Here is a 13,963-nt window from a genome sequence, read left to right on the forward strand (position 1 = left end):
AATTTACTTAGGCTTTTAGCAGAAGTAAGTTGATTTTTCATGACTTTGCTTTATTTCCAAGGTCTCAATATTTAGCCATAAATCTTAGCCCTGTGTTGAAACCTGACACAAAAGATATGAGCCCAAAGTTTGATTTTTTGCATACATTTTGGAAAAAGCAGAGAAGACACCTTCCTTCCCCCATTCCCAGTATTCAATACATGGCACATATGGCATCCCTAGTGTTCTTGCAAGAAAAAAACGCTGGGAACAAAACAGTCATGACAATTAGGAGAGGGCACCTTATCTTCCGTTCTCCAAATGTAGACTTTTCCCATTGGAAGGAAAACCTGGTTTGCCATTTTGAAAGTTTSTCTGTGTATGCAGTATATAAACAATAAATACAGAGCACAAAGAACAATTTCTAAGATTTCAAGTGGACAATGAATCAAAATTTTAAAATTGTGATGGGAGACAGATCAGTATAACTAGCAAGGCACAGACCCAAGATTTAGAATTCTCCACCCAGGGCTTTTAAACAGTCGTGTGAACAGTATCTGTACTATATCCTGACACCCTTATGATTTGGCAGGCATTTGACTGCGATAGAGGTTTTACTGTCTGTCAAGATATTGATTCGTWAACTGAAAATTCCCTTTGTGGACCTTAACACAGCATTCTTTAAAAGCTCATGAAGCATCACAGAACTCTGTCAAGTCAATATTTCATGTTTTATTAATTACCTACTTAGCCAGTTCTCTGATTGGTTAAATTTAGTGCCTGTAAACCTCCTAACTTACCTGAAAAGGCTCAAAATGGTAATTTAGTCTGATGGGTAAATACTTGCTTAGAAAATACATATATTGGGGAAAAAATGTAAAAAAGTAATAAGGGATGAGCATAACCAAAACATTGTGGGGGAAAGCTGTACAATTATATGTATATSCTGTTAATTAATTATGATGTTTTATGCAAAGGATGTATTCATACCATAATTAATTTTCTCTGAATGTGCCTAGCTCTGCATATCTACAGCAATAGAACCATCTGTTACTTTATTAGTTGTTGATGGACATTAATTGTTAATGGTCATAGAATGCAGCTTCAGTGTCTTCCCCCTTTTACCAAAATGACTGTTACATAAGAAGCAAAACACATCAGAACTGAAGTCAGTGAGCACATCAAATGTCTCACCCTGAGCTTCTAGCATATGCACTGATTCAAGGAGGTGATTGTAGACATTCAGCCGGATGTATTCTTATTTTTACAGAGCCTTTTAGTAAATATATAAAATGTATAAGTAGTACTAATCTATTATTAATGCTGATGAAACATGGGGGCTAAGAAATAAAGTACACAAACATAAGCGAAAACAAACTTATTGCATAAGTATGACATAATATCACTACAGAATAAAAGATTTTTAATTTTAATTTTCAATGTGATATCATTCATTGTGTTTCATYTAAAATTTCTTAAAATGGAAACAAATCTATAAGCAAATCTGTTCAGCCCAATAAACTGGGCTTGAAATGAGACATATGTTTTAGAAGGCCATTCTCTTCCTATATAAAGATGTCAGTGATACCAATTTCCCTGGGCAAACTGCTCTACAGACAAACTGCACTCTCCAGCCAAGAATGCAGGTAATTTCCTGTGGGCATTCACACAGGAAGTCACCTCCTCCAGCTTYCAATCACTGCAGTTCCCTGAGCCTTTGCCTGATGCCTGATTGAAAACCTTCTTTATGTCTCCTATTAAGTACAGATCAAGATCCTTCTTTTCCTTATCTTAAAATAGCTCCTTAAGTTGATTCATTTCAAGAACTCAGCTCCCAGAAACTCTCAACTTTCTTTAGGTTTGTTTTGAAGTTTTTTAATCCCTTTATAAGTTTTTGGCATTTGTAGAATTTTGCATTAAATTTTAACAAAGTGAAGGCTAGCAGAGAAATCTTAAGCTCCGTTAATTCTTCCATTTATTGATTTCTGAATTGGCATTCAAGACCTTAATATTTTTCTAGYCATTTTTTAATAATATTCCCACTTCAAAAAAAAATAACAAAAAGAGAGAAAGGCAAGAAAGTCAAGGARTTTTTAACTTTTGGTCATTTCAATTATTGTCTCTGTAGAGCCATCTGTAAGTTATCTTGACTAATTAAARCCACATGATGTAAAACCTTAAATTAATTTGCTTAAAGTACTTACTTTAAACACCAATAAAGTTTGACTGCACATTCAAATTCTTCATTCTGATACATTCTGAATATGCTTATTTGCACWACTGAAATCTGTGGGTTTTTCCACAACAATGTGTAAAACATCTTTCCAGTACAAACTGCTATGTTTCAGAGTAATTAAAAATTAATTTTTAAGGCAGGATTGATACTAATTATGATTGATTTTGTTTTACTTTSCATTTGCTAAACTTGCTGTTAAACTAAAACAAAAATAGCATGATTGGTATAAATACAGCTTTTGGTATATAGCAGATATATTGAAGATAAAAGAAAAACAAAAATATTATTAACAGGAATATTCCCTTTTCTGTCCTGTCTTACATTTGTTYCACATTCAAGAATTCCATAAGTTTTAAACAAGAGTTGTGGGTGTGTCAGCTCTGTGAGACTGCCACTTCATAAGGAAAAGTGACACGTAGAAAGGGAGCTAAAARGGGAATTCACCTTGGAAACTTTAACTGTGTTGTACAATTTGCCACTGTGTTCAATATGTTTCAAAGGTATCCCATAATAGCCAGCAGTTCTTTACAAAGGTCACTGTAAAATCATATCCTGTATTACTACATATTTCTGAAAGTGTTCCTTGTCTGCCAGCTGTTCAACTGAACTTTGTCACTGAAAGCAAAGTTTCTCGAGTTATCACTYTGCCCCTTAAACTATATTATCTACAAAATCATAAACCTTATAAAAAAAAAGATATAAAAGGTTTATAAAACATTCTCTTGGCAGATCCTGTTGCCATTCTCACCTCTCGAGCTGAAGTTGGTTTTAAGCTCTCGCCACCATGCCTGCTGATTACAATGGGACGTGGGAAATGGAAAGCAATGAAAACTTTGAAGGCTACATGGTTGCTTTAGGTAAATGAAAAAATATTAAAACTATATAAAGAGAAAATKTTTCAGTTGTAAGTAAAATCTTTCTAAAAATTAATGAGATTTTTTTCTATAATGTACATTGTGGCATAAGGGTTTCTACCAATCACATGAAAAATCAGGTAATTTAATGTACTTAAAATTGCAATGATCTAAATAGATAAGCAAATGAACATTTGTACCAAAGATATTATTCTTTATTTGAATAAATGAAAAAACAGATATAGGTGGGCGGCAAAAACCCCAAATCAATTGCCTTTCAGATACAGAAGCTCTTTTTTACTCTTGGTATATACTTACTGTAACCGWGAAGCCACAGTGCAATTAAAGAGGAAGAGGATATTCTATATCACCAAAATAACAATAATGCCAGTATTTAATTAGTGCTTTGAACTAATTATGTTCTGTAGATGGAAAATTTGATGTTTTAGCTGATTTTCTACTAGTTTTACCAAAGAACCTTAACCCTAATTGATTTATCTATTTGGATTAAAAGAGAAGGAATATAAATAAATACATAAAAACAAACTGTCATCATTATTCATCAGCAATTGAAAATAGTTTCAATTKTCTCAAAGCTTCAACTCTTTTTAGAGAGACAGGCAAGTTTCATTATTCATAGGTTTTAGCTTTTGCATTTATGGRAAAAAACCCAATAACTTTAGGGACCTCTGTAAATAATACGCATATACACGTGTGAGGGATAAAAAGGATTTTAAAAATGAGAAGGATTAGGACAATGTCTTGAATTTCAGGAGAAAGATACACRTTAATTGTTTTTTGTCATATGTGCATATATAAAGTCTAAGTTAAATATACACCATAAGTTATAGTAATTCAAAACTACCAATGAATAATCAAAAAACCCCAAGACCAAAACCAATGTAAAGATCAATATGCTAGTGGTGATTCGCAGAAAAGAAATTGAAGGGAAAGGGTGAAAAGATATTCTTCTACTCYGTTTCTCACAATTTTACATTATGTTGATATTTTAAGTATTAATGTACTCAGATTCAAAGCACGCTGAGGTTTTGAGGGGGTTTTTAAATTCATCTGTCCTTTTAATTAATGCATACACATTTCTATACTTTAATTAAAAAGTAGTTTTGCCCTTTAAGTCACAGACTTTGATTTTATCATAAACATGTTACAAAGTATTTAAATCTACCRTAATAGAACTACATATCATTTTTATTGCTCATATTGTTCAAAATGCAGTTATGAAAACCATGCTTTAATAAAACCGCCCTGATTTTTCTCCAGGAGCTACAAGACTAATATATTAGTCAGAAATAGCATTTCTTTAGAGGTCTAGACATTTTTTCCCTCAGAGAGAACTAAATTTTATGTTGTCTGGCTATAAATCAGACCCTGAGATACCTTTAATCCACCACAGCAGATAAAATATACCCAAGAAGTCTTGAATATAAATACTGAACAAGACCATTATTCCCCATGTTAAAAAGTCACATTTTTTTCAAGCCTATCCTCTTACTCAATTCGATTAGTACTTCACAAGTGGGATAATGAATCTACCAAAAGAAAAAGGGCTCCATTAGCAAGTGGCATTGCTGAGCTGACAGTGATTAACACACACGTGAAACCACTAAAGGATGGCCAGCAAAGCAAAYGCATTTTTCAATCTCTTGCAGAAGCATGGGAGATTGTTTCATTTGCATACAGCACCATAATAAGATTCYCTGCCAGCTGGTCAGAAATATTTATTGCAGATGATAATGCTGTTGGCATTAGGGGGACTGGCTGGGGCAAACTGGGATCATGGTAATATATATTCTCCCTTTGGTAACCTGCAATGCATTCAGTCACAAGCAGTTGTTTACATCATAATGTTAGCATGAACAAATGAGGATGTTAAGGAGATCAGTACTGCAGAAAACGTTGACAGAATATTAAACAGGAACTGTCAAATGCTCTGCATCGATACTTTTTTGACTTTTGGCTTTGAATTTGTCTCCTTTCAAACTGCAATTTTTTGCGTGTCTGCTATCTAACAGTAATGGATTTCAGATTTTTTATTTGATGGTTTCTTTTTCTTTAATATAATTTTCATTCTTTTAAGTTAATTAATTAACCTCTTGTGTACTCTTGTAGGTTCATCATAAAAGTAACATGCCCAAATTCCTATGATTACATCCTCATTCTCCCTTGATTGTCTACCCATTGTAACATGCTACATTTCTGATCAGGATTATTATTCTGAGATCMTTCTTTAGGAGTGGCCTAAAGCGTCAGTAGCCCTGCAGGACACAGATCAGCAGCCTCATGTGCCAAAGGCTCCATGAGTTACATTGCATGGTTAGGAAAGGGAATGGCTCCCAGGCTTTAAATGAGAGTAGCACTCTGCATCCCACAGCTTCATGTGTGAGTGAGGCCAAAAAGGCACTGTCAGTCTTAACAGACCCTGTTGTTTCACATTCTCTAAAACCCTGRAAGTTCAGGTCCATTAACATACCTGCATCTATTCACTACTGGTTATATGTTGTATGCTCACAACCTTCCCACAGATATCCTGTTAGTAAATAAATTTATTATTAGTGGAGGATCCTCAGGTTGAAAGTGTATGTGGAAAAACAAGATTATTTTTATTTGAATTTTTTTTTCTGAAAAATGTTGCAGGTAAAAGCACCATTTGTGGAACTATGTTTTATTTTTTTTTTCACATGTGTAGATGCAAAAACTGTGGCGTTTTAGTTTTGTTAGTACTGGAATTTTCACTGTCTTTTCTGGTTTTTTACAGGTATTGATTTTGCAACTCGTAAGATTGCAAAACACTTGAAACAAACAAAGGAGATTGTTCAAAATGGAGATAACTTTAAAACAAAAACACTCAGTACTTTCAGAAACTATGATCTGGATTACACTGTGGGAGTGGAGTTTGAAGAACACACCAAAGGACTGGACAACCGAGTGGTAAAGGTAAAAATCTGGWACCTGATATCTGTTTATACTACAGTCAGCACCAGAAGCCAGCAGTTCCAAAAATCAGCTCAATGCTTTAAGTGAAACCCCAATATTTTACAGACATCAGGGGATTCTTAAAAAGGAGAAATAATTTGCTTCCTCAGACAGTCTTCTTTCCTGCTACAAGCATTTATTAGAAATGCAAATCAGGATGGCTACTGAGATACGTGAGGACAATCATTAATTATGTTTTTCTAGTAGGGGATTTTCCCAGCTTTTCCATGATACACCTTTATGTATCTAGACAGTAACAAATCTGGTTTTTTACCTATGTATCCTCCTTAATGAAACTGTAGATTAATCCCTGTGAATTTAGGACAAATTTTCATTTCAGGATGGCTGGGTTTACACTGACCAGTCTCAGCTGGGCAGTTTAACAGTTGGACATCGTTGAAAATAAACCTCACTTAGCTTTTAATGTTAAAGCAGCTTTGGAAGGGGCAAGAAAGAAATGTGAGCCAAAGCTAGCAGTGGTTTGGGTGACAGGGATTCTGACAGAGGCAGAGGAGCAAGGAAGACCAGCAGTGGATGCTTTACTACTTTTGGGATTATAGAGTAACCTGAGCTCAGAATCCCCCCAGGAATCTGAGGGCATTTGTTGAGACCCCTTCCAGGGAGATGTGTGGACAAGYAAGGTTTGGATCAAGGGTCATGTTATATCCCTACTCCCAAGGCAGAGATTCAGTATTTCAGTTCCTGTGGGGCATTCAAACAAGACCTTCACAGAGGTCAGGGAGGAAAAGAATACTCATAAGCATTAATTCACTTCCTGAATGCAGCTTCATGTTTCTGTATCAATACTGCTTCTGTTTTACTTTCTTCTCACCCCTGAAATGCTTAAGCAACACTTTCAAATATAGAAAGTCTAGTAGATCTTAAATTTCCATTGACTGTCCCCTTCAGAGTCCTGCATCACCTTCCTGCCTTTRTCATCATTCACTGAATCTACGTGTTCTCGACTCTGCCAATTACCACAGGTGTATTCTGCCACTCAGCTCTCAGTTGCCAAACTCTGAAAAGCTGAGATCAAAACTTGCTGTGAACAAGACCTGTTTTGTTTTGGCAATTGCCACAGGAAAYTGGCAGTGTAAAGGACATGTTTACATTTGAACTCACATCATCCTTCACTGAAGTGGCRCAAATTTAACAGAAGACATTGTTTGTTCACCATGGATCACTTCTAATTCTCAAACTAACTGCACAGTGTAATGCCTATGATTTCTTCCAAATTATCTCTCATTCACAGCACTGCAAGCCATCAGAGTAAGACGCAATTTTTTTCACTGTTCCTAGCTCTAAATTTTCTTTCTGTCACCTTCTCCAGGGAGCACTGGGTGGAACAAATTCGTGTGACAAAGTATATGCTTTAAAACACTGCTCGCACATCTCTTCAGATCAGTTGAAGGCATTACTAAGGATCAAAGGACTCATTAGTTTCATCACTCCTTAAGTCCATTAATTAGTGCTCCTCCAATGCTCATCACCACTACCAAAGCCATTGCCTTTGTCTGCACARTCTCTTCACTTRCAGACTTTTCACTATCARAAGGAAGAGAGAGAGGAAGGAACAAAGGAAACACTTTGTGCATTTATAMCCTGACCTGATTTAATTACTTTTGCCTAATACTCGTTTCTAAACAGATCTTATTATTTGTTTCTAGTGAGGGGAGRAGGAAAAAGGAAGCATGTCATGCCATTATTCTTTGAATTGCTCTAAAAGTATTTTCTGGTCATTTTATTAGAAAAACAATGCCTCAAACACATTAAAGTTAGATGAAGGTAATAAAATTGGTAGGCGACATTTAAATGTAAAGAGGGCATGGATAATTTAAAGAGCATGTAGCTTGAAAATTCCGTAAATAAGAAAGAAATTAACTGAAATGGAATGAGTTTTGTCTCATTATTAATGGAAAGCTCCCTCATAAGAGAAATAAATCATCCACTGCTGAACTAGAAAATGAATTAAGCTCCCAATATGCTTGGAGCTTTGTAATAACTGAGCTTTCATGGACTGTAACTGGGGTCTAGTAAGGATCTGTCTGATACATGGTAAAACACATCCCTAAAGGACAGTGGTTCAAATAYAGAACAATTCAAACAAAGTTGTTTTGAATTTAGCCTGGCACATCTGTAGATAGATAATTTAGCCCTATTGTATACCCAATACCTTGTCTGCTGCTGATAGACTCTGAATCACACCAAATCAGGAAATGGTTGAGGATGGAAGGGATCTCCTGAGAACACCTAGTCCAACCCCTCTGCTCAAGCTACAGCACATTGTTCAGCTTATGATCACATCTCTTAGCATTTCTTTGTGAAAGTATACAAAAATATGCAAATAAATTTAGCTTATAAGATGGTATTAACATACACTTCCTGCAGAGCTACAAAAATTGTTAGCAGTGCCCTTGTTGGTATAAACCCTCAAGTCYTCACAAATGAAACCCTGTAATTTTTTTCATTAATGGTTTTAAACAGCAAGAAMAATATACAATTTGCATACATTGCACAAGAAGCTGTAAACTCACCAATCTACTAGTTAGTATGAACACGTGATACTCATGTATGTGAAGAAACACATGGAAATGACAACAAAGCAATGCAAAAGCTTCTCATCAGCTTGCTCTTGTCATCATCAATGCAGCTGGATTTTGGTTAAATGCATTCAAGGTTTTTTAGGATAAGGTGGAGTATGATAGAAGGCAACTGCAATTGTGTATTCACATTGTTTGATTTGACTTATTTTTATATGTTCATAAACTTCTCATTAATGTAAGTGAGTTAATTATCTGATTCATGCAGACCCTGGTGACCTGGGATGGTGACAAACTGGTCTGTGTGCAGAAAGGTGAAAAGAAAAACMGGGGCTGGAAGCACTGGATTGAAGGAGACATCCTGCATCTGGTAAGGGCTGCTTTACAGATACACAGCACATCACTGAGGCTGTAACATAGGTGCAGGTTTTCCATTTCAAAGGATCCTCTTTTTTTTTCTAGTTAGAACGGTCTTTATTTAGACAGTTCTGATCTCTGAACCCCAAGGAAATTCCCCTCTGCTTCAACYCAGGAATGCTCAATTTCTTTCACCTGCTCCCAATTAAGTCATAACCCTACAGAGATTTCTTTGCTCCAGACCACTGCCCTMCAGCTCTTAACCCTTCCTGTTACATTGCACCTCTAACAAAATCTCATTCTTATAGAATCAATGGTAGGAGAAAAAAAAAAAGACAAATAAATAAAAAATAGTCAGAGAGATTGCAAAAAAAATGTTATTCTTTGTTCTGAAAGAAGCAATATGAAATTTTAGCACATTGTGCTGTAATACAGATCAGAAACCCCTGGATACCAGAGAGGATCCCACAAACAACCTATACTGCAATGATTTTTTTCCTAGTTCAATATAAATTCAGACATCTAAAGTAGTAAGCTGCAGCCCAAAGATAGATGTGGTAAGTCCAAGAGAGGCCAGAAGAGCCTGTASAGGAAATAAGCAAYCAGTGGTGTCCAGAAAGATTTCAAAATAACAGTATCATAGAATCATTAAGGTTGGAAAAKACCTCCAWAACCAACAAGTYCRAGCTTTGAACATCACCATRTACATTAAACCATATCACAAAGRGCCACATCTACTYATTTTTTGAACGTTTCACATAATGATAATGATTCCAGAGTTTCCTGGGAGAGCAATCAAGAAATAGGCACGATAATGTTGGATGGYACAATAAGTGGATGGAGAAGAGCTTGAGAAAGGTCCATTGTTCTGTCCCATGCTTTGCACTGAGACATCTGCTCCTTCACAAGTTCACTCTACATACGCTTRGTGTGGGAAATCACACTGGCTCACATCAGTGCACTTGAAAGGTCAAAGCCAGGAATTAAAATCCACAATCTGCCACCCAACTAAGTCACCTGTCCAGTGAACTTCTCCAGTTCTATTTGAACACATATTCAAAAGCTGACCTAAAAGGTTCTGCATGCTGGCACCAGGATTCATGCTGAGACTGGTGGAAACAGAGAAGCCAAGTAGACCCTTACAAAAATCTTCAGGTGTGGCCCACTGCTGCCACGCAGCAGCTTCAGCTCCCTTCGAAGTCCTGTTTGGCATAGGAACAGTGGGTAATGCCACCCACCAAACTGACTGCACTGCAATGTGCAGCTGTGCCAGCCTTTAAGAGGTCAGCTGCAGCMCTGGGCAGCAATGGTGCATTGTAACAGCCCCTGAGAAATGGCTGGGCACTCCTCTGAAGCAAATCATCTTTTTAAAGCATTCTTCTTTTTCTTTTTTTTTTTATTTCCTTGTTTTGTGCTTCTCATGAATTTTGAGATAACATGAATTATAAACTATTACAGCATATTGTTTTAATAACAGAGCATGAAAAAGCCTTGGATTACAGCACAATTTTAATGCATTTTTCATGTTTATTCTTCTTAGAACTCAATTCAAGTGTCAAAAACTAATTAYTGCAACATGAAGCACATACCTGCTATTTGGTTACATATAATACACTATTCTTTCTGTTCTCTTTTCCATAAACATAAGTTTTTAATGCAGTGGCTCAGTTGTAATTTGTGGTGGGATCTGATGYGTATGCAAAATAAAATTTCTACCACTATATACTTACTGATTGTTTAAATGCTCTAGGAACTGACATGTGAAGACCAGGTGTGCCATCAGACATTCAAGAAGAAGAACTAAAATTGAGCAGAAAGCCTCCCAGACCTTCATCACAATGTTATGCTATTATGTTTTGTCTAAAAAGAAGAATGGAGCCAGATTTTCATTCCTTTGACACTGCAGCATAAATATATTATGTGCCTGTTTGTGGAAACAAACACATTTTATAGATATAACATCAAACAGTTACAAACCTCATAAATTCCTTTGCCTTTCAGTCTGGAGTTAAATAAAAATAATTGTCTTTCAAATAATGTTTCCCTACATCTTTATAATAATTTCCAGAGGAATATCCATTAGTAACTAAGCCGAACATTCACAATTATTTCAAGCATAGTATCTCTCTCCATAGTGCTGTATTATCATAATGTATCTGGATGACTGAGTAACACTGGACATTCATTGGATTGTTTCTATTTAATTTAGTCCTGGATCACTAAATCCACAGTTTCAGGCAACAGAATGCCTCACTGAGCACAATACACAGCCTTTCACATCTGGATTGCTCCCTTGAATCTGGCCCAGGTCTAAAGCTGCTACTGGGTATCATCTGAAAGACATCTCATGGCCTTTGTGGAAAGCTGCAGCTCCTCAATAGGGTCCTAACGTGGATCAATGACAATGCTGTAGCTTCCAGTTTAAACTGACACCCTAATAATCATCCCAGTGGAGAAATCTCCTGTTTGAAGCAAACTCTACATTGAAGAGTTGCTCCATGATGTGAAAACTAAGGCACACTTAGGACTGTAAGAGGAAAACTGCAGAGTACACACAGTACTCTGTGCATAAAGAGTACCCAGCAGGCTGCAATCTTCACCTTGTACCACCTTTCAGGGACTGTAAAAAGACAAGTCTTTTCCACACAACTCTTCTCAGTTTTATTCAGGGTTTTTCAAAAGAATTCATGTCCTTTGCTAAAGGCAAGTTAAAGTTAACCATGGATGATGAACACTACTTCAGTAGATAGAAACTTTTATTATTCAACAAAATGTGTGCACACCGTTCCCAGAAGAGCTTGTATGCCCAAAAGCTCTTCTGCTTTTCCCCAACTATATGAATTATTCTAATAAAATACACTGTCTTTTCTACAACCTTGCCTTTCAGATATAAAAACTTTCACATCAACTTTATCACTCTTAAGGTCCCTCTTGTCCGTGGGCCCACATCTTCTGGTGGTATGGGAGGAGTGAAAATTCACTGAACAGATCAGTGGTAGGGAAGTACAGAAAATATGTGAAAAAACTTTCGCAGAAGTGGAGGAACATATGCTTTCTCCTCATTCCCACCTGCTCCTTAGCCCACTCACTGTCAATTGCTCAGGATATGAAAGAAGACAGTCTCCCAGCTGAAAACTGGGTCACATCTGCAAAATCTGATTAATATATCACCAATACTTATATGGCCATGGACATAGTCCTGGCTCCAGCTGGGATTGAGTTCATTTTCATTTTMGTAGCAAGTACAGTGCTGTGTTTTGAATTTAGTATGAGAATAATGTTGATAACACACTGCTGGTTGAGTTGTTGCTAAGTAGTGCCTCCTCTAAGTCAAGGACTCCAGGTTCCTGTGGCTCTGCCCATGAGGAGCTGCACAAGAAGCTGGGAGGGAGAAGAGACAGGACAGCTGGCCCAAATTAGCCAAAGGGATACTCCATACCATAAAACATCATGCTGAGCATATAAAGCTGCAAGAAGGAAGAGGGAAAACAACTGTGTTTGGGATGGCGTTCCCCAGCAATTACTTAATTCCCAAGTAACTGTTACATGTGATGGAACCCTGCTGTCCTGGACATGGCTGAATACCTGCCCATGGGATGTGATAAATGAATTCCCTGCTCTGTTTGTCTTTCTCTTTACCCATTAAACTGTCTTTGCCTCTGCCCAGGAGTTTTCTCAGGGAATGGCTGCGTGGTGTTTAGTTGCCAGCTGGAGTTAAATCACAACAGGCATAGAAGTGCATACGTAAGGATATTTTCATAAATTGGACTTTGCTTCTCCTGATAAAAGTTGATTTGGTATCACACTTCCTGTGTCCTTTGCCTGAGCCATGCTTTCATGTTGGTTTGCACGGATGGAAATGCACTTCAAGTTAGTAAAGTCCTTATTTTGTCTTGTTCAGCCCTGACCTGGACGTTTCAGTAGAAATGCATTTAATTCGTATTTCTAAGTGTCTGCTCGTTACAAGGATAAGAAGTACCACAGTTCATTAAGCTTTCAAAATATTTTCAGAAGAACGTAATCACTAGGAAACAAAATGTGCATGTTTTAATCAGTGACATTTCTCCCTGTTTGGTTCTCACTAGGAGAAAGCCTACAAAATGCAGGGGTTTGTAACKTCACACCAAATCATAAATCCAAATAAAACCTTCCATATATCACAAGGARCTATCATCAATTCACAAATGATGAGTTTGAAGAGGGAAAGCAAACATTCTTCAATTGGTTTTCTTATTATGCTCACTAGTTCTATCTAATGGTTATGGCTCAGAAGGAAATGAAGTAGGCAATTGAGCACAAGTAGACTTCGATAAGGAGAAAACTGGATCTGACCCGATTTTTTGCCTATCTTGGAAATGAAAATTTCAGACTTTTTAACAGGAAGTAAGAAAATATGCAAGGCTTTTTTACTCTCCAAAAGAACATTTTGTTTCTGCACATACTGACATGTGGCTACTTGCAGCATCCTTTACAACTGTACACACAGGGCTGGAGACAGAGGAGATATTAATTATGTTGCATTATAATTACTTCCAAAGGTATCCTTGTTTGTATCATATTTGTGATGTTAGGTTGGTCTCTAAGCTGTTCAAAATCYCTTATCTCCTTGTCAGCAGATTAAATATTTGAGCTGGAGGAACAGACCTGGCTGGYAAATCAGAGAATGTTCATTCACATTTTTAGAGCCCTCTGGCGCCAGTTTTGAAGGATTACCATTTGCATGGATTCCTTTCCTCACAGAGAATATTGCTCAAAWACAGCTCCAGGAAGGGAATTTACCAACAACCTTGTGATCCAGTATAGTGGGTTGACCCTGGGTGSATGCCAGGCACCCACCAAAGCCTCTCTGTCACTCCCCTCTGCAGCTGGACAGGGGAGAGAAAATACTACAAAGGCTTGAGTAAAGGACTGGGAGAGAGAAATCACTCCCCAGACACCATCATGGGTAAAACAGGCTCAAATTAGAGATATTAATTGAATTTGTTTCTAACAAAGCAGAGCAG

The 13,963-nt window shown here is 36.9% G+C and overlaps 1 protein-coding gene across 1 annotated transcript; it reads left to right on the forward strand.

The window, feature by feature from the left end:
* Positions 1-2,999: 2,999 nt before the first annotated feature.
* RBP2 (retinol binding protein 2) lies at positions 3,000-10,764 on the forward strand. The gene is made up of 4 exons (XM_057377490.1): positions 3,000-3,072; positions 5,846-6,024; positions 8,872-8,973; positions 10,711-10,764. The coding sequence occupies exons 1-4, from the start codon at positions 3,000-3,002 to the stop codon at positions 10,762-10,764; spliced, it is 408 nt and encodes a 135-aa protein (XP_057233473.1).
* The last annotated feature ends 3,199 nt before the right edge of the window (positions 10,765-13,963 follow it).

This window comes from Malurus melanocephalus, unplaced genomic scaffold (genome assembly GCF_030028575.1).
Source record: "Malurus melanocephalus ecotype Western Australia unplaced genomic scaffold, MMel_1.1 scaffold_317, whole genome shotgun sequence".
In the NCBI taxonomy this organism is placed as follows: Eukaryota; Metazoa; Chordata; class Aves; order Passeriformes; family Maluridae; genus Malurus; species Malurus melanocephalus.